The sequence below is a fragment of the Coturnix japonica genome, chromosome 24, assembly GCF_054131305.1.
Source record: "Coturnix japonica strain WE chromosome 24, WE-NBRP24, whole genome shotgun sequence".
NCBI classification, from domain to species: domain Eukaryota; kingdom Metazoa; phylum Chordata; class Aves; order Galliformes; family Phasianidae; genus Coturnix; species Coturnix japonica.
The window spans coordinates 8437205-8455942 of NC_140686.1; the positions used below are offsets into that span (position 1 = coordinate 8437205).

The window sequence follows — 18738 nt, forward strand, 5'->3', positions numbered from 1 at the left end:
TGGGGAGCCCATGGAAAATGGCTCATCTCCATCCTGGCTTCCGGAGCTCCTGCCTGTTTGGGTGGGATAAAAGGAAGTTTGGCAGAAAAGCAGCTCAGATTCTATTGTTTGGGAAAACTGGAAAGATGTGGAAACAAAACCCTTCTGAGAAATTGCCACCCACTCACACAGTGTCATTTAGGGAACATGGCTCTGCTCCCTCCTATCATCACTTCCCAGCAAAGCAGTGTAGGCAGGTCCTGTCCCCTGCTCCGGAGCCTCTCCAGCCTACGGACACATCCCAGATTGCAAAAATCCATCATGGCCTTGAACCCAGGATGGCAAACATTGCTTTGGTTATATCTGCAGCTCTACACTGGCTGCTCATCCCAAGCCTTGTTTGCTCAGCTGGGAAAACTGAAGCTCTCATTTCAGAGCCTGCAGCAAAACAGACACGGGTCTACAGCTACTCAACAGCTACAGAAGGCTTCACCCATCCCAGACATTCATCAGCATGAAGTCGCCAGCAGCCCCGACCTGGCTGCTCCTTCTCATCCTCCAGCTCACAATTGGATCATCTGAAGCACTGTAAGCCCTTTTTGTGTCCATCTGTCTGTCTGTACCTGTTGGGAGGGCATTTAGAATGTAGGGATAAGGGACAGGGAGTTAGGAGATATGGTTTAGGGGTTTTCTGTAGGTATGGTAAAGGGAGGATGGTTAGACTAGATGATCTTATAGGTCCTTTCCAACATTATGATTCTATGGTTCTATGATTCTGGTCTTGACTCCTCAGCTGTTCAGAGTGGGAATGCTTGGGGCAGCGGGTTGTCCCTGCCCACAGGCATCAAGAACACGAAACCTAGAAGTTTTGGGGGCTGGTGGCTCTGGTTTATTGCTGGTGTCACCCCATGAGGACTCATTATGTGCTCCTGGCTGCCACACATGGGACATGAGAACATACTTAGGGACATGGTTTAGTTAGAGGGCAATATTGGCGGTAGGCAGATGGTTGGACCAGATGATCTAAGAAATCATTTCCAACACTGGTGACTCTGGGATTCTATGAGTGGACATGGTGAGGAGGGGTTGGGACTTGATGAGCTTAGAGTTTCTTTTCCCAACCTTAATGATTCTGTGACTCACTCTTCTCCTTCCCAGGTATTACGTGGTGACGTCCCCACCTGTGTTCTACTATCCATACTCAGCAACACTATGGGTCCATCTCAGCAATGTCCACCAGCCCACACAGGTGACCATCCAGCTGCAGAGAGCAGGGGGGGCTGGAAACATCACCCTGCTGGAGAGGAAGGTTGAGGAGCCTCAGCTGCTTTTGAATGTCACCTTCCCTGTGAGTGTTACCCCAGGATTCCCTGTGCATCCCATTGCCTCCAGCTCCACTGAGGAATGGATGGGAGCTGGGCTGATTTCCTTTTGGTAAGGGAAAATATCTGTACACCTTGACAGTCTTTTGGCATTTCCCCCCATTAGACTCCAGCACCCTCCAAGGGGAAGGAGGAAATTGCACATCTGCACGTCTCAATCGAAGGAGATTCCTTGAATACCACCAAGAAGAGCGTGATGCTGAGAGCCCTGGAGCCTGGGATCTTCATACAGACAGACAAGGCTGTCTACAAGCCTGGACAGCAAGGTGAGGGATGGGATGGAATCCAGCCCCACTGCAGGGCTCGGGGTGGTTTTCTATCCATCTTCTTTTGGCAATGAATCCATTGCTCACTCCTGCATTGTTCTTTGCAGTGAAATTTCGGATAGTCTCTTTGGATAAAGACCTCGTTGCCAGTGACAAGAAGGTGAGAGAAGGGTTGAGGACAGGGGGAGGTGGCCTTGTCCTTCTGTCTGAGTGGGGATCAGCCAGTGGGAATCCTGCCCCAGCCAACTGAGCTGCTGAGTACCCTGAGCTAGGAATGTGTTGTGTCATCCATCAAGGCAAGAAGGGAGGAAGCAGAACTGCACACGTGATGTGGCAGCGTTCCCAATTTCATTGAGAGATGTAAGAGCAGTGAGTAGGAAGCAGGGAAAGTGCTATTGATATCAATGTGATCACAGGATGCCGGAATTACAGGTTAGTTCAGTCAGGTGCTCCTGAGCAATCAATCATGTCATTGGAAGGGCAAAAGGTTCCCAGATGAAATGTCAAAGGCAAAGGTGCTGGGAGATGCCACCTCCCCATACAGTGCTGGCAGTGCTCAGCCCATCTCAAGCCATCCACAGGCTCATCATCAACCCCAAAACATGTCATGAGGATGGAATTTTACAGCATACCAAAAACAGAAGCATAGAACTTGGAAAAGACCTCTCAGATCTCTGAGTCTAAGCCAACCTGTCTGCCCACCAGCCATGTCCCTCAGCACCATGTTTCTTGAGCACCTCCAGGGACAGTGAACCCATAACTTCCTTAGCAGCTCCAATCCCTGATCACACTGTTGGAGAAGAAAATTTTTCTAGTATTGAACCTAAATAGCTCTCACTGTGCTTTGCCCATGGCTTCAGAGGTGTCCCCACCTTGCTGAGACCCATTAAATCCCCCCTCTAACCATCTCCTCTTTGCCTTCCAGCTACCCCTCGTCTTCCTGAAGGTCAGTGTGGGAGAGCTCCAAGGTGGGCACGGGAAAGGGGGCACAGCTGGGATAGGAGAAAGCTAAACTTTGTCTCACCATGCACAGGATCCCAGGGGGAACCGCATTGCACAGTGGCGAGATGTGAGCCCACAGCAGGGCATCGTGGACCTGTCCCTTCCATTGGCTGCAGAGCCAGCGTTGGGCACATATACCATTCACGTGGAGAGGAAGACTCACTCCTTCACTGTGGAGGAATATGGTGTGTGGGGATGGGAGGTGCATGGCGGGTGGGAGCCCCATCTTGGTGTATCCCCATGGCCACCTTGTGCTGGGAGTGATAACCCCACTCTCTTCTCCACCAGTGCTGCCCAAATTTGAGGTGACTATTGATCTTCCCCCCACCGTGTGGGAAAAGGATGAGAAGTTCCACCTGAAGATCTGTGGACGGTGAGCCCAAGTCATGGGAATATGGAGGGGATGGATAGAGGAAACTTCAACATCCTCATCACCCTCTGCCCCATAGATACACCTATGGGAAGCCTGTCCAGGGGAAGGTCCACGCTAGCTTGTGCCAGCCTTGGAGTTTCAGAGGGTACCCATTTGCTCTTGAGGAAAACAAGGATATCTGCACAGAGGTTGGAGGGCAGGTGAGCAAAGCTGGGAGCATGGGTGAGACTGGGACAGCCCATCTCAGTGCTGGTGAATGTGGTTGACTCCTTCCTTCTAGACCGAGAAGAATGGCTGCTTTTCAACAGAGGTCATGATGTCTTCCTTCAACCTGAACAACTACAGGCTGAGGAAGGAAGTCCACGTGAAGGCATCGTTGGTGGAGGAGGGGACAGGTAATGGTGCTGGTGGGAGTGTTTTTCCATTCATCCCTTGTGTACCCAAATGCACACAGTATGGAGGTATTGGTCTTTCCAAGGAAACCTGCGAGCAATGCTGTGATTTAGAGGTACAGGTGTGCAGGAATCAAGCTCAAGTTAATCTGCTCCCTGTGTCCCCAAGACACACTCATCTCCCTGCTCCTTTTCCACAGGGGTGGAGATGAACAACACCAAGACCTGCAAAATTCTGGAGAAAATCTTCACCGTCACCTTTGAAGACTCTGATGACTTCTATAAGCGTGGGCTGCCCTACACTGGGACGGTAATGGGGGTTCCTGGCAGCCCCACTCCCCTCCCCTGTCCTGCTGCTCCAGCCCAATGAATGCCCCCCACCTTTCCTCTCTACAGATGCAGCTGAAGAGAGCAGACGGCTCTGCCCTGGGGGGGCAGCAGCTTGTGGTCCTTGTTAACAATAAGGAAAGACACAGCTTCCTGACAGACGAATCTGGGAGAGCCTCCTTTGAGCTGGACACCTCTGGTTGGACCAATAAAGTCAGCCTGGTTGTAAGTAACTTGGGTCACCCCTTTGAGGCTTCTCACTTGGCTTTCCCCATTTTTACAAGGCTGGGAGCCTTCTCCAAGCCAAGCCCACGGCTTATATCAGTTCCCTCATCACTCAGGGTGAAGTCAACACGTCGACTTCCAGCCAGAATGGCTCCTCACCTCCCGCCTTCAACAGTGCTTATCTGAACCTCAGACCCTTCTTTTCCAAGAGCCAGAGCTTTCTGCACATCCGCAGGCTGGAGGGCAAGCTGTTCTGCAGCCAGTCTGAGCAGCTCCAGGTGGATTACATCCTCAACAAGGAGGCCCTGGGGAGCGAGCTGCAGAGCCTGGATGTGGTCTTCCTGGTGAGCCTTCACCTGGAGAGGAAAGGGCAGCTGGTGTAAGGGCATGGATTCCTTATCTACATGCAAGTGGCTGTGTCCCTGAGGGCCAGGCTATGGTTGTTCTCCCCTGGCTAGACTAATGGACCAATGTATGTCTACTTGCAAATAGGAGTCTTTGTTGGGGCTAAAGACAGGACAACCTCAAAACCAACCCAACGCTCTAGTCCTTAGACCCATCCTCCAACAGGGTATGGCTCTGACTTGGCCATTCCACCCTCCTCTTTTGCAGGTTATGGCCAAGGGGACCATCGCCAACATCCTCAGGAAGGAGCTGCCTTTGGGTGCAGGTGGGTCCTGCAGATGGATGGGCTGTGTAGGGCTTTGAGGTCTGTGCCTGGATCTGATTTCCCTCTTTGTCCCAGGATTGAAAGGCTCCTTCTCCATGGAGCTGCCCACCAGCCCTGAGCTGGCACCCACAGCCACAGTGCTGGGCTATGCAGTGCTCCCCAATGGCGAGATGCTGGCTGGCAGCACCAGACTCGATGTGCTCAACTGCCTCCCCAACAAGGTGAGCTGTGAAATCATTACACGATCCCATTGCCTCTCCCTGCTCCAAACACAATCACAGTGTCACACTCTTTCCAACCCACACCCCAATCCCCCAAACCTTCAGCTTGATTTTACCCATGCCATGCTGCTCCACACCTCCACATCCATGGATCTTTGTCATCTTTGTCCTTCCTCTGTGCACCCTCCAGGTGAAAATGGCCTTTTCCAAGGAACGGGCACTGCCTGGCTCAGCACTGAGGATGGAGCTGACGGCAGCCCCAGGCTCCCTATGTGCCATCCGTGCTGTGGATCGCAGTGTGCTGCTCCTGAAGCCTGAGGCTGAGCTCACCACGGCAGAGGTAGGCAGTTCCAAGGTGACTTTCCCCTTTAACACCATGGACGGGGCAGGATGGATGAGTAGATTATAATGGAGTAAATCATTCAACCCCCTCATGGGATGCGATGGTGGCTTATTATTTGTATTATTATTTGTGCTTAATGTATATCTTTATTCCCAGATCTACAAAGTGCTCCCCAGGTTTGATTACCCTGGAAGCATTCAAGAACTACCACCCTGTACCAGGTGGTACCATCACCGCATCTACTTCACCGATGTTATCGCAAGAGGTCCTGAAGGTGCTCGCCTTTCAAAGAGATCTATTTTAGGACCTTACTGGGATGATTTAGAGATAAACCCCTACAAGTTATTTCAGGTAAAGACTTGAGCCTTATGGCTAAAAGCCAGCCATGGTTTGTGCAGGGTGCCATGACCATCCACTGTTCAGGTGGGAATCATCATCCCACCTGCTTTGGAGATGGCCAACTTCTTTTCTTTTTCACAGAAAGCAGCACTGAAGCTTCTCACCAATGCGAAGACGATGCATGATTGTGAAGAGTTTTACAGGCCTTACATGCACGTTATGATGGGTACTCCAGGTCAGCATCCCGCCAGCATGCCTTGCAGACATTCAAAGCCTGATCTGATGGGGGACGGGCAGCCCATGGAATGGGAGGGGGCTGGTGGGCCTTTGAGGTCCCTTCCAACTCAGCCATGCTATGATCCCATGGCTGTATGATCTTTAAGATCCCTTCCAATCCAACCATGCCACGATTCCATGGTTCTTCTGATGTTTAAGGTCCTTTCCAGCCCAACCACAGTGTCATTCCACTTTAAGGTCCCTTTCAACCTAAGCCATTCTGTGATTCTATGTTGGCTCAGTTCTTGGTTGAGGGGATTTTGGCTGCTTTTGTCTGCCTTCTGTGGATGTCCAGCCCTGGGCCAGGCAGCAGAAACTCATGGAAACCTCATTTCTGTTCTATTATTTCTAGGCAGAGTCGCGGCCCGTGTCACAGAAGATATGGTGGATATGCGCATGCTGGAAAACAGGGTACAAACGATGCCAGTATTAGCTGCTGCACCAGCTGCTCCCAGCAATGAGGAAGAGACAGTAGCTCCCCGGACTCATTTCCCAGAAACATGGCTGTGGGACCTGGTACCTGTGGGGTGAGTGGAAATGGGGAGAGACCCCAGGATGGCTCCTTCTTGATGGAGAGAACCAGCCCAAATACCACCAGTCGGTGACACTTGTCAGCCTCTGGATGCTCTGTCCTGCAGGGAGGAAGGCACTGCAGAGATGGCGATGACGGTGCCCGATGCCATCACGGAATGGAAAGCTGAGATGTTCTGCACAGCACCCGTGGGCTTGGGGCTGGCCCCTGCCACAACCCTCACAGTCTTCAAGCCCTTCTTCGTGGATCTGGCGCTGCCCTATGCTGTGATCCGTGGTGAAGCCTTCTCTCTGGTTGCCACCGTCTTCAATTACCTGCGGCAGTGCCTACGGGTGAGTGCGGTGGGCAGGGGGCTGGGGGCTGTGCCCTGGTAGGTGGCTGATGTTGTAGGGGTCTGCAGGTCCAGGTGACACTGGCAGACTCGGTGGAGCTGGAGGTGTCAGCTGTTGAAGGGGTGACGTACAGCAGCTGCATCTGTGCGGATGAAGCCAAGACGTTCCGGTGGGATGTGAAGGCTACCAACCTGGGTATGGGTGCATGGATCCCCTGCCCTGACACTTGGAGACCACCTGACACAGCAGGGTGGACAAGGGATGGTGTCAGCACACATGATGCCACCTGCAGTGCTCTTCTCTGCTCCATTCATCCCTTCCCCGTCACCTCCCATCCCAACCCAGCCAGCCCCATTCAAAGCCCATGGGGCTGCAGTGCAGGCTGGGGGGCTCTATGATGACTGGATGTCCCATTGGCATTGCAGGGGAGGTGAACATCACTGTCAGCACCGAGGCCATAAGCTCTGAGGAGCTCTGTGGCAATGAGCAGCCTGTGGTTCCAGCCCAGGGACGTGTGGACACTGTGATAAAGCCATTACTGGTGCAGGTAGGTCAGGTCATGAGGGATGAATGAGGGATGGGGGCTGAGCAGACCTGTGGGTGCAATGGGAAGATCCCATCCCATCATGGGAGTGGGACAGCACCAAGTGTCACTGCAGGGATGGCCCTGGGGGACGTGGAGGTCACAGGACTGACCATGTGTTGCTTCCTACAGCCCGGTGGGATCCTGGTGGAGAAGGCACACAGCTCCCTGATCTGCCAGGAAGGTAGGAGCACCTGGTACCACTGCGGGGACATGGGGCTGCTGGCCATGCTGGCCAACAAGCTGCAGGAGCCATGGACATGAGTCTCCTGGCCCAAGCCTGTGGAGTCCATAGAGGGATGGAGCATCAAGGGGTGGGTGTGGGGCCATGTCCACTGCCACCCCCCATTACCATCAGCCTCCATCCTCACAGCCTCTGAAGAAGTGTCCCTGGAGCTTCCTGCCAACATCTTGGAGGGCTCCCAGCGAGCTCACGTCCTTGTGATGGGTAAGGGATGGAAACAAGGTGTAGAGCTCTCAGCTGGAGGTGACCTGATGTTGCTGGGATGGGCCGTGGGGGTGCAGGCTGATGATGATGATCCTCACCTGGTGCAGGTGACATCATGGGCAACGCGCTGCAGAACGTGGACCGCCTCCTGGCCATGCCCTATGGCTGCGGGGAGCAGAACATGGTGCGCTTTGCCCCCAACATCTACATCCAGCAGTACCTGGAGAAGAGCGGGCAGATGAACCCCGACATCCGCGCCAAGGCACAGAGCTTCCTGCAGAGCGGTCAGCGTCCTCCTCCTGCCTCCCTCCTCATTTCATACCTGCACCCAGGGGTGGGCATCCTCTAGGGTACCCCCAGAGTCAGATGTGACAGTGGCCATCCCCATCCCCACACAGGTTACCAACGAGAGCTGCTCTACAAACACAGTGACGGCTCCTACAGTGCTTTTGGGGAGAGAGATGACAGCGGCAACACCTGGTGAGGGTCTACATGGCACAGGGCAGCAAGATGCCATCCCCATCGCCTCCTCTTGCCACCAAATGCAATCCATCCCCATTCGCCCTTCATGCTCCCCCCTCCTCTGATGCCTTGTAGGTTGACAGCATTTGTCCTCAAGTCCTTTGGGCAAGCAAGAGCCTTCGTGGCCATCGAGGAGCGGCACATCACGGATGCTCTGCAGTGGTTGCAGAAGCAGCAGCAGGAGTCAGGATGCTTCCGCAGCGTGGGCAAGCTCTTCAATAACGCCCTGCAGGTGGGGATGGGGTGGGATGGGGGGACATGGGGACAACGCGGCTGGAGGTGGCATGGACAATGCTGACTCGCTGTCTCTTGGCAGGGTGGTGTATCAGATGAGCTCTCGCTGTCAGCTTATGTCACAGCTGCGCTGCTGGAGCTGGGGATGTCCCCAAAGGTGAGGATAAGCCTGTGGGGTTGGGGACAGGAGATGGGACATGGGACCAGCTCAGCAATGAGGTCTCAATGGAGGAGTCCATGCTGCTGTAACCAGGCAGAAGTCCTCCTCTGGGTTATGTCCATATCCCTGACTGCACAGTGTCCCCTTTTTCCACCACAGGACCCAGTGGTGATCTCAGCCCTGAAGTGCTTGGAGGCATCAAGCACTGACAACGTCTACACGGAGGCACTGATGGCTTATGTTTATGGGTTGGCAAAGCATGAGCAGCAGCAAGCCCGGCTGCAGTGCCTGCTGCAGCGTGGCACCAGCGCAGGTACTTCTGAACCACCCCATCCCATGTGGTGCCCCCAAGCTGGGATCTTGGGGCTGCCCACCTACCCTGGGCTGGGAACTGGGGACTTCCCTTTACCCTTTCTTCACAGACGGGCTGCTCTTCTGGAAGAGGAAGGACAAAGCTCTATCCACTGAGTCCCTCTGGGCCGAGGCTGCACCAGCAGAGGTGGAGATGACAGCCTATGTCCTCCTGGCATTCCTGACCCAGCCTCAAGTATCCCAAGCTGACATGGCCAGAGCTGCTCAGATCGTCCGCTGGCTCAGCAAACAGCAAAACCCCTATGGAGGCTTTGCTTCCACCCAGGTACCACCATGGGGTCTCCAAGCATGGGGCTGGGATGCCACCAAGCTATAACTTGTGGTGACCCCAACTCATTGCTTCTTGCCCAGGACACCGTGGTTGCCCTTCAAGCTTTGGCCAAGTATGCCACCCTGACATACAGCAACAACGGGGACTTAGCAGTGACGGTGACATCCCCAACAGGCTCCAAGCAGGACTTTGTGCTGGAAGCCAGCAACCGACTGGTGCTGCAGCAGGCAGCCCTGCATGAGCTACCAGGGCAGTACGGGGTGAAAACCCAGGGGCAGGGCTGTGCTCTGGTGCAGGTGGGTACAGCACAGGGTCCCTATGCACAGGTATCACCTTCCAGGTTGCCTTAACCCCATTCATTTCACTCCAGGTGACGCTGCGCTACAACATGCCACCACCTCCCAGCACAGGGACGTTCAATCTCAGTGTAGAAACAGAGCCCAAAACGTGCACAAGTGATGCCAGCACCCACTTCCGCCTCCTCCTGAGGGCACGGTATGGTTCGGGGTCACCCCAAGGGTTTGGTGGGGACCTGACAGCATCCAGCCTCAACATGAGGCTCTGCTTTTCCTTGTAGGTACACTGGAAATCGTGCTGCCACCAACATGGTTGTCATCGAAGCCAAGATGCCATCAGGATACATCCCAGACAAGAGCTCGGTGGTAGAGGTGAGAGGTCCCTGCTGTCCCTCTGCACATGGGGACGGAGGGGCACACACATGGTGCTGAGCCCTGTGCTCTCTATTCTGCAGCTGAAGAGGCAGAAACTGGTGAAGAAAGTGGAGGTGCAGAGCGACCAGGTGACCATTTACCTGGACCAGGTGAGATGGGTGACGATAGCACAGGGATGACATTGGGGTGTTGGGATGTGGCTGTGCCTCACCCTCGGGTCATCCCCCAGCTGACAAACGAGGAGGAGACCTTCAGCTTTGCAGCCACGCAGGACTTCCCAGTGAGGAACCTCCAGCCTGCTACTGTGACACTGTATGACTACTACGAGACGGGTGAGCCGCCCCTGGAGCCCCAAACCAGATGCTGATGAGCTTTGGCTCATTAATGGGAGCAGCTCATTGAGCCCATGTCCTTGCTCCTGCTGCAGGTGACCGCACAGATGCTGCCTACAGTGCCCCTTGCAGCTCAGGTAGGGGCTGAGGGGTCACCCCTTCATCAGGCCCCATAGAATGGGGGGATACAGGGACAGGAGCTGGGGGTGGGGGGAAGCAGAGGGGCTCTCCTTTCACACCACGTCTCTATTTTGTTTTGAAGAGGCTGACAAACAGGCAAAGGAGAATTTCTAGAGAAGCCCCACGTGGAGCAGGTGATCCCATCTGCCCACCTTGATTCCCTCAGCCAAGAACCAGGACAGCCCAAAGTCTCTGCTCCTACAGGGGGCAGCTCCACCAGCAGCACCACGCAGTTTGGCAGCATCTCCCCCCTGGTGCAGCTCCTGCCCTGCCACCATCCTGCTGAGGCACACTGTGGATGGGGACAACTCACTGCAATGCACCCCCTGCCCCAATTTTATGGGGACAGTGTGGTGCACCCCCCATGGGAGCAGTGCACAGAGCTCCTGGCCCCCTCCTCCCACTAACAGCGCAGGCGCCTGAGGATAACCCCACAACACATCTGAACACTGATCAATAGAGAAGAGGCCACAGTCCCTCCAGCCACTGCCCTGGGTCTAAATAAAGAGAATTTACTTAAGTGCACCTTTTCTGTCTGTCTACTTACTCTTAAATGTGCTGTATTCCCCCATTGGAGAGGATGATGGGGCTGGCTGGGGGGCTGTCCTGGTGGGGTGCTGGCTGTATGGTGAATCAGCACAGGTTCAGCCTCTGGCTCAGAGGTTAATTGAGATGTTAATTGAGATGTGCTGAGGTGACAAAAGGAGGATGGCAGCTCTTCAACTTGCCAAGATGCAGAACACAGCCCAGAGCACCCTCAGAACAGTTTATTTCTGTCATAAACAATGAGTTCTGTGAAGGCCAAAGACTGCTCAGCATCTACAGCCCCACATAGCTTTGGGATTTTAGCCATGGCCATTTTGTCACCAGCATGGGGACAGCAAGGGCTGGATGGATGCCCATGTCATTTCTGCAGTGAGCAGCATCCCAATAGAACCAGCACAAGTGACAAACGTGGAGGTGCAGCCTCACAGGCCATCACAGGCACAAGGCCAACCCTACAGGGCTGAGGTCAAATCAACCTCTCTGTGCCCCACAGCAGGACAGGAGGTGATGTCACATGAAGGCACTAACAGGAGCGTGGTGCTCAGTCCCAGCCCTTTCCCCACCCTGGTTGAGCTGGGAGGTGAAGGTGGGAGGGCAGGAGCCAGCTCTGCCCTGTGCCCCACAAACCAGGTCCCTCACTGGGGTTAGTCCCACATCACTTGCGGCGTTTCTTCTGCTCTTTGCGTTTCTGAGCCCTCACATCCTTCTTCATGCGGCTGTCGACAACCTTGAACTGCCCCTTGACACCAGGGGGGCGGCGCACCCGGGGTCCAACCCCCTTCTTAGCCACCAGGTAGGTGACCTGTCGCTTCTCCTTGCCCAGCCCGGCCTTCTTGTAGATGCTGCAGGAGGAAGGGAAAAATAAGACTGAGATCCACAGAGGGGGACCTGCTCTAGGAACTGCCTTTGGCACACGTCTATGGGCCAGTATCAGGTCCCCAAGATGGAGCTCTCCCACCCCTTGGCCTACCCCCATCATACCCAGCCCATAATACACATCCCCTACAAGGATGGGGCTTTGTGACCATGAAGGACCTGGGTCCCAACCACTCACCGCCGCAGCTGGGCCACCTTCTCCCTCTCTGAAATGTCCACCGTGCTCACCACGGCCTCCGCTCTCTTCTTCATCTGCTCCATTTTCTTCAGCATCTGCGGGGACAGCAAAGGGTCAGTGAAACCAGGGAGCAGAATGGGGAGCCAAGCACCCAGCCAGGAGCACAGCCCACACTCACCCTCCTCTTCTTTCGAGCTTTGGCTTCCGCCACCTTCTTGATGGGGCGGGCGTTGATTTGACGCCAGCGCTGCCGATATTCCTCCACTGTCTGCTTGTCCAGGGGGATCTGTTTGCGCCGGTGTTGCTTCTCCTCCTCTGTGAACCACTCTGGCAGTTCTCCTTCATCCTCATTGAAGGAATACCTGCAAGAAAAGGGAACCAAGTGAACTGTGGGGTCCCATCCAGGTCCCTTGATGCATCTTCTATGCCATAATTGTAGAATCATGGCATGGTTTGAGTTGGAAGGGACCCTTAAGATCATGTAGTTCCAACCCCCTGCTGTAGGCAGGGACACCTTCCTTTACACCAGGTTGCTCACAGCCCCATCCAGCTTTGAATGCTTCCAGTTAAGGGCATCAATAACCTTAATGGGAAACCTGTTTCAGTGTCCCACCGCCCTCACAGTAAAGCATTTCTTCCTAATACACAGACTAAACCTATGCTCAGGAAGAGAATGAATTCTGTTTCTCCTCCAGCACCAACCACAGCTGCACCAACCTGTTGAAGGAATCATCAATCAAGTCCCGTTTGGCCTTTTTGGAGGTGGCAATGATGGAGCCAAGTGCCAGGCCCTCAGCATCCAGGACACGTGCTTTCTTCACTGCAGCACACAGAGAGATTAAAGCTCAACCAACAGCCCCAAACCCAGAGAGCAACAAGCAGCCCTCCCACCCCATTGAGAAGGGCCTGACCCTCCTGTCACCTAAGAGATCTATATGACATCGCATGGAAAACACAGCACTCTCCACTCACCTGGGTCCTCAATGGGCACCACCTCGAAGCCACACGGCTCTACCAGGCCCCGCTTTCTCTGCACTGGTTTTGGTGGCCTGCAAGGAGGACAGGAGAGCAGTCAGTGTCCTGCTCTCCATGACTGCGGAGCTGCACCATATCCAGTCTGCCTCTCACCCCTCCTCGTCGCTGCTGCTGTCATCATCATCGCTGCTCTGCTCAGCCTCTGCTTCAGCAGTGTCAGCTGCTGTGTCTGCTGCAGCCCGAGGTTCATCCACAGCATCCTCCTGGGGTACCTTCTTCTTCTGCTCCTTCTTCTTTGTTTTGCCTGGGGAAAAGGAACCGGTGGGTGATAGAGGCAGGCCCCGCTGCAAGCCTATCCCATAAGAGCTGCAGCTTAATGCTGCGCTAGTTCTAACTCATTTGCAATGACATAGAAGGGAAAGCAACTTCTGAACATCTTTGTCCTGCTCTGAGCAGTGTCCACATCACAGTTTGACCTGATGCTCCAGGAAGGGACATAGGGCTGTCCCTCTGTGTCCCCATACCAACACAGCCCCCATATCAACGCAGCCCCCACTAACCTGTCTGGGACTCGTGCTGTCTTTCAGCCAACATCTGTGACTGTCCCAGCTCCAGGTCCTCATCTGCATCATCCTCAATGCCAGCAAAAGCGTCCTGGGGACAGGGAGCAGTAGTTAAGGGGACACAGTGGGAACTGCCCGTGTTCGTTTCATTTCTGACACGTCGAAACTCACCTTCCCAAACCACAGGCTGGTCTGCCGCTCCTGCAGCACTGACTTCTCCTCCAGGGGCACCAGTAGGGGATTCTCCTCCCCCTCCTCCTCCTCCTCCTCTTCCTCCACAGGCTTCACCCTGTGACAGCAGCAGAACCAGCACCAAAGGCCAGTCTCTATATTAGCTCTTAAAGGAGCTCCTGCCCCAGGACAGCCCAGCCCAGCTCTCACCTCTTCACACGCTGCTCTCGTCTCTCCCGCTCCAACCGGCGCTGACGGGCCTCAATCTCAACCAGCTCCTCTGGGTCCAGGTCGCTGGCCAGGGAAATATCATCATCCTCATCATCTGCATCTGAGACACAGATGTCGTCATCCCCAGGACTCATTTCCAGCAGGGCATCCGCCGACGCCATGTCTCCCCGGGACACCTCATTCAGCAGCTGCAATGTAAGGGATACAGGAATCAGGAGCTCAAGCCAGCCGGCCACGTGCCTATATCTGCCCCATTGCTGTGGCTATAGGAGCCTGGGCTGTCCCAGGCACACACCTGGGTCTTTTGGATAGTCTGAAGGGAGAACATGCTGGTATCGCCATCGTCAGCAATGGAGACACCAGGGAGGTCCATCTTCAGCTCTACGCGCTCACGCTGCTTCCGCTGTTCCTTCAGGATCTTCTTCTTCTTTCTGGAAGAAGAAATAACAAAAGGCCAAGGAATGAGGCTGCACTAGCAGCAGGTCATCCAATGCCACAACTCACACCTTATCTCTCTGAGGATGGAGAGCACAGCAGGAGTCACTCCACTGTGAGAGAGTCCAAGCTTCAGGGCAAAGAGAGCCCATGTCAGCTCGGAGAAGCAGAGGACCCCAAGAACCCCAGACCCAACCCCAAGAACTCCAGACCAAACCCCCTATGTACAGAGAGACAGACCCTGACACCACTGCCCAGAGCCCTCATGCTACTACAATGATCCCTCAACTCTCCTTGGCTGAACTGCTTTTACCTTTTTAGCTCTGCCAGCTCCTTAGCCTTCATCTCCGCCAACGCCAGCTCTACCTCCTCTTCCTCTTTCGCCATCTCATCAGCTGCAGCTTTTGCTGTCTTCTCCTCCTCCTCCCGGCCTTCCTCCTCTTCACCAGAGCTCAGGCTGCCAAAAGGAAGGAGGTCAGAGAACCTTTCCTGCTGGCAGCTCCTTCCTACACCAGCTCTGTTGCTCTTACTTGATATCCAGCTCCTTTGCTTGCTCTTTCAGCTTTTTGGTCAAGAATCGCCTCAGTTTTGTCCTCCAGTTCAACAAGGCTCTATGCAGGGAAAAAGCCTGTTAGAAGCACCCCATTAAACCCAGTGTAATGCCTCGTCTCTATCCCAGTCCCCCCCAGTACCTGAGCTCCTTGCGCCCCAGCACACGGATGTCCTTGCAGCACTGACGCAGCTCCTCCGTGGTGGAACTGTGATTCTCCAGCTCTCCATCCCCCAGCGTGATCTGCATGAACAGTGATGAGGCCGTGACTTCCGAGACCCAGCTTTCATCCTACCTCCCTTCCACAGGGAAAAGGGACCTGGGTCACCCAGCTGCCCCTCCTCACGGCTCTGTGCTCATGCAGATCTATCTCTGGGGCCACCAAAGCCTCTCACCTCGTTGGCCTTAGAGAGGAAGTCCACAGGGTTGGGAGCCTTGAGGAAGTCCATCAGGGTGAAGCGGTGGTAGAGAGTGGTGTCACCATCTGCATATCCTTCTGCCTACAGGAGGAAGGCACTGTTTAAGCTACAGCAAGGCACAAGGCAGCTTCAGCCATCTCCCAGATGTTATCAATTCAATGTCATTCATGTGTTGTTGCAGCAGCCTACATAAACGTGCCTACGCAATCCAGGAACAAGGACAGCCCCTACCTGCATGCTGAGAATGGGGACAGCTCTAGGATGCCTCCTACAGCCTCACCTAGCACACAGGTGATAACATAAGGGTTTGTGAAGCTCCATGTCCAGCTGAGGCTGCTTGGCAGAGTTTTCAGTGTTGTGTGTCCTAAAAGCACCTCAATGACTCACAAACCAACAGGCCAGCTATTGCAAAAGGGAGTTTTACTGACCCATTCTCAGCCTCACAACTTGTCATTTCTCCAGCACTGCACCACCATCTAAATGCATAAACCCCCCTAACAGTGGCTATTCCAGCACCTCATACCCCACACCTTTCTATTACACTCTCTTTAGCCCCAAGCCCTAACTCCTTTCATTTATTTGGCCACAAACAAACTGGTTGCCTGCCCAGCACTCTGCTACCACCTTCCTGCAGCTCTTCACCTGCCAGCAAGTCTGTTATAACCACCCAGCTCTGCTTTCCACAGACTTAGCAGCTAAAAACAAGCTTCTTTGTCCACCTATCCCATGAAGATCAGATTGCTGGCCAGGACAAGCAAGACTAGGGAAAGACGTAGAGCCAGAGGCTCTTTCCTTGGCTCTTAACATGGGACAGCCCCATGATAAGTAACTCTCAGCCCACCCCAACAAACAACTCCCCTCATACCTTTGGCTTTTTCTTGCTGATGAGCTCACTAACAGACTTAGCGTGAACCTCCACCTCCTTGAAGGCGTATTTCGGGTCAAAGAACTTGCTGTCAATTTTGTCTGGAGCCTGATAACCTGGAGTGAGAGAAATTAGAGACCAATGGGTGTCTCCAAGCCTCCATTTAATACAACAAGAAGCAACAAGAAGTCAGCACAGCCACTCACCCTGGCACACCACAAAGATCTCAGCAGACTCATTGCGTGAGGCTTGTGGTTTAGTAGCCTGGACTTTATGGAAGAACTGTTGGAAGATCCAGAGGAGAGGCTGGTAGTCCCGGGATCGAAAAACCTTGGTGATAAACCATCCACCTTTGCAGAGAAACTCACAGGCCAGTTTCAGAGCCATGAGAGTCAGGTTGGCTGCAGCGGTAGAGAAAAGCAGTCATCAGAGTTAGTGCTGTCCCCAACCAACCTGCTCCATGTCTCACAGTGCACATTGCTACGCCAGCTTCTCCAAGCATGCACCAGCTCTGGGTGACCCCCACCTTGCGAATAGGCATCATGCACCCAGCTGGCCCCCACGTTGGGTGCTCCATCATTCAGCACCACGTCCACCTTCCACGTCTGCAGCTCCTTGCGCAGAGCCTGAAGGACAGAACTCGTGTTAGTTCTGCTTGAGCCAACAAGTTACAAGTTGTTTTGCATAAGCCAGCAAGCAACCGCCCCAGTCTGCATCCATAGCTCCCTACACAGTGATCTGCTCAGCCCTGCTGCTGGTTTCACTCCTCATTGAGTCCTATTCATGCAGGGTGATACCCCCATCCCTTACAGAGCTGCAGTGATACTCAATGCAAAGGACACCAGTCCTCACCTGGCGGCATTTCTCAGTGGTGATGTCCTCCTGCAGCGTCACAACGTTGGGAATGGGCTTGATAGGAACCAGATCCACCCCTTGATATGAACAACACACATCAGTAATACACTCCATCCCATCCCAAGGCATCTCCCAACCCACCACCTCAATACTCACCAATGACCAAACTGGAGACTGGCATGAATTTGGAAGCCACCTGCAGCCTGTAAGGAACAGAGAAGCCCAAAGGCACTGAGAAGAGCCCTCAATCCCAATCAGTGCTGCCACAACAGCAAGCAAAGGGGCTGCGTTGCATTGCTTTGCATTGTGTTGCATTGCTTTGCATTGCTCTCCGTTGTTTTGCGTTGCATTGCATTGCTTTGTGTTGCATTGCGTTGCATTGCTTTGCTTTGTGTTACTTTGCATTGCATTGCTTTGCATTGAGTTGCTTTGCATTGCATTACTTTGCTTTGCATTGCTTTGCGTTGCATTGCGTTGTGTTGCATTGCTTTGCATCGCCTTGCATTGCATTGCTTTGCATTGCGTTGCATTGCTCTGCATTGCCTTGTATTGCATTGTGTTGCTTTGCACTGCGTTGCTTTGCATTGCTTTGTATTGCGTTGCATTGCTCTGCATTGTGTTGCTTTGCATTGCACTGCTCTGCATTGCGTTGCATTGCTCTCCATTGCATTGTATTGCTTTGCACCGTTGCATTGCTTTGCACTGCACTGTATTGCTTTGCATTGTTGCATTGTATTGCATTGCGTTGCATTGCTCGGCATTGCTTTGCTCTGCATTGCATTGCATTGTGTTGCTTTGCATTGCGTTGCTTTGCACTGCTTTGTATTGCTTTGCATTGTTGCATTGTGTTGCTTTGCATTGCATTGTGTTGCGTCGCTTTGCATTGCGTTGCACTGCATTGTATTGCTTTGCATTGTTGCATTGTATTGCAGTGCGTTGCATCGCTTTGCATTGCATTGCTTTGCATTTCATTGTATAGCTTTGCATTGTTGCATTGCATTGCTTTGCATTGCTTTGCTCTGCATTGCATTGCGTTGCGTCGCTTTGCATTGCATTGCTTTGCATTTCATTGTATTGCTTTGCATTGTTGCATTGTGTTGCGTTGCTTTGCATTGCATTGCATTGCATTGCATGGCTCTGTGTTGCCATGATCTCGCAGCCCATCAATGCACCCCGTGTCACTCACCACCCGCCCGGTGCCGCACACAGGTCGAGCAGCGCTCGCGCTTTCTGCAGGAACTGGAACTTCCTGTTGAGCTGCAGCAGTTTGAAGGCGGATCGGGAGCGGAACCCTATGGAGGGCAGATATGAGGGTCAGGAGCTGCCATAGCTCAGCCCAGCCGGGCCCATAGGATGCAATGCTCACCCGTCTCCTTGGCCAGGTGGTAGAACTTGTCCCTGCGGCTCTTCCCGACTTTGCTTTTCTTGCCCATGTTGCCGCTGCTTTAATGTCCGTTAACGGCAGCGAACTGCGCGGAGCCAAAGGGGGAAACAGCCCCGGCTGCCCCACGTGCTCACAACACCACCGTCCCGTCGTGCACCGCGCGGCACGCCTCACTTCCGCTTCCGTTCAGCTCTCGCCGCCATCTTGGGAGTGGAGCCCCGAACTGCTTTACAGCATCCTCTGCCAAGATAACAAACA

At 53.8% G+C, this 18738-nt stretch overlaps 2 protein-coding genes across 2 annotated transcripts; one reads left to right on the forward strand and one right to left on the reverse strand.

Annotated features, from left to right (window-relative positions):
- The first annotated feature begins 366 nt into the window (after positions 1-366).
- Positions 367-10957, forward strand: LOC107325044 (alpha-2-macroglobulin-like protein 1). The gene is made up of 36 exons (XM_015885528.3): positions 367-567; positions 1138-1327; positions 1468-1627; positions 1735-1787; positions 2553-2573; positions 2661-2814; positions 2918-3002; positions 3079-3202; positions 3283-3397; positions 3595-3704; positions 3791-3946; positions 4063-4290; positions 4559-4616; positions 4692-4837; positions 5028-5177; positions 5337-5531; positions 5661-5754; positions 6148-6322; positions 6434-6659; positions 6728-6854; positions 7085-7206; positions 7375-7426; positions 7616-7690; positions 7798-7974; positions 8089-8170; positions 8288-8444; positions 8529-8603; positions 8766-8919; positions 9029-9243; positions 9330-9545; positions 9620-9744; positions 9827-9917; positions 10001-10069; positions 10150-10252; positions 10348-10389; positions 10515-10957. The coding sequence occupies exons 1-36, from the start codon at positions 494-496 to the stop codon at positions 10544-10546; spliced, it is 4428 nt and encodes a 1475-aa protein (XP_015741014.1). The 5' UTR covers positions 367-493; the 3' UTR covers positions 10547-10957.
- Positions 10958-11184: 227 nt separating this feature from the next.
- On the reverse strand, positions 11185-18617 carry FTSJ3 (FtsJ RNA 2'-O-methyltransferase 3). Its single transcript, XM_015885529.3, has 21 exons — positions 18463-18617; positions 18283-18388; positions 17253-17299; positions 17094-17173; positions 16768-16867; positions 16448-16642; positions 16242-16357; positions 15353-15457; positions 15100-15200; positions 14938-15018; positions 14721-14864; positions 14268-14403; positions 13952-14160; positions 13742-13859; positions 13568-13661; positions 13161-13311; positions 13005-13081; positions 12750-12852; positions 12211-12394; positions 12033-12127; positions 11185-11820 (listed from the first exon to the last, which is right to left on the reverse strand). The coding sequence occupies exons 1-21, from the start codon at positions 18527-18529 to the stop codon at positions 11634-11636; spliced, it is 2496 nt and encodes an 831-aa protein (XP_015741015.1). The 5' UTR covers positions 18530-18617; the 3' UTR covers positions 11185-11633.
- Between the last annotated feature and the right edge of the window lie 121 nt (positions 18618-18738).

Excerpts from the sequence above, each read along its gene's own strand:
- LOC107325044 (XM_015885528.3), top strand. The coding sequence starts at position 494 with ATGAAGTCGCCAGCAGCCCCGACCTGGCTGCTCCTTCTCATCCTCCAG. Across the intron at positions 1,788-2,552 it reads TCGTTGCCAGTGACAAGAAG|CTACCCCTCGTCTTCCTGAA; the intron begins GTGAGAGAAGGG and ends TTTGCCTTCCAG. Across the intron at positions 9,918-10,000 it reads ACAAGAGCTCGGTGGTAGAG|CTGAAGAGGCAGAAACTGGT; the intron begins GTGAGAGGTCCC and ends TCTATTCTGCAG.
- FTSJ3 (XM_015885529.3), bottom strand. The coding sequence starts at position 18,529 with ATGGGCAAGAAAAGCAAAGTCGGGAAGAGCCGCAGGGACAAGTTCTAC. Across the intron at positions 17,300-18,282 it reads TGTGCGGCACCGGGCGGGTG|GCTGCAGGTGGCTTCCAAAT; the intron begins GTGAGTGACACG and ends TGTTCCTTACAG. Across the intron at positions 17,174-17,252 it reads AGTCTCCAGTTTGGTCATTG|GGGTGGATCTGGTTCCTATC; the intron begins GTGAGTATTGAG and ends GTTCATATCAAG.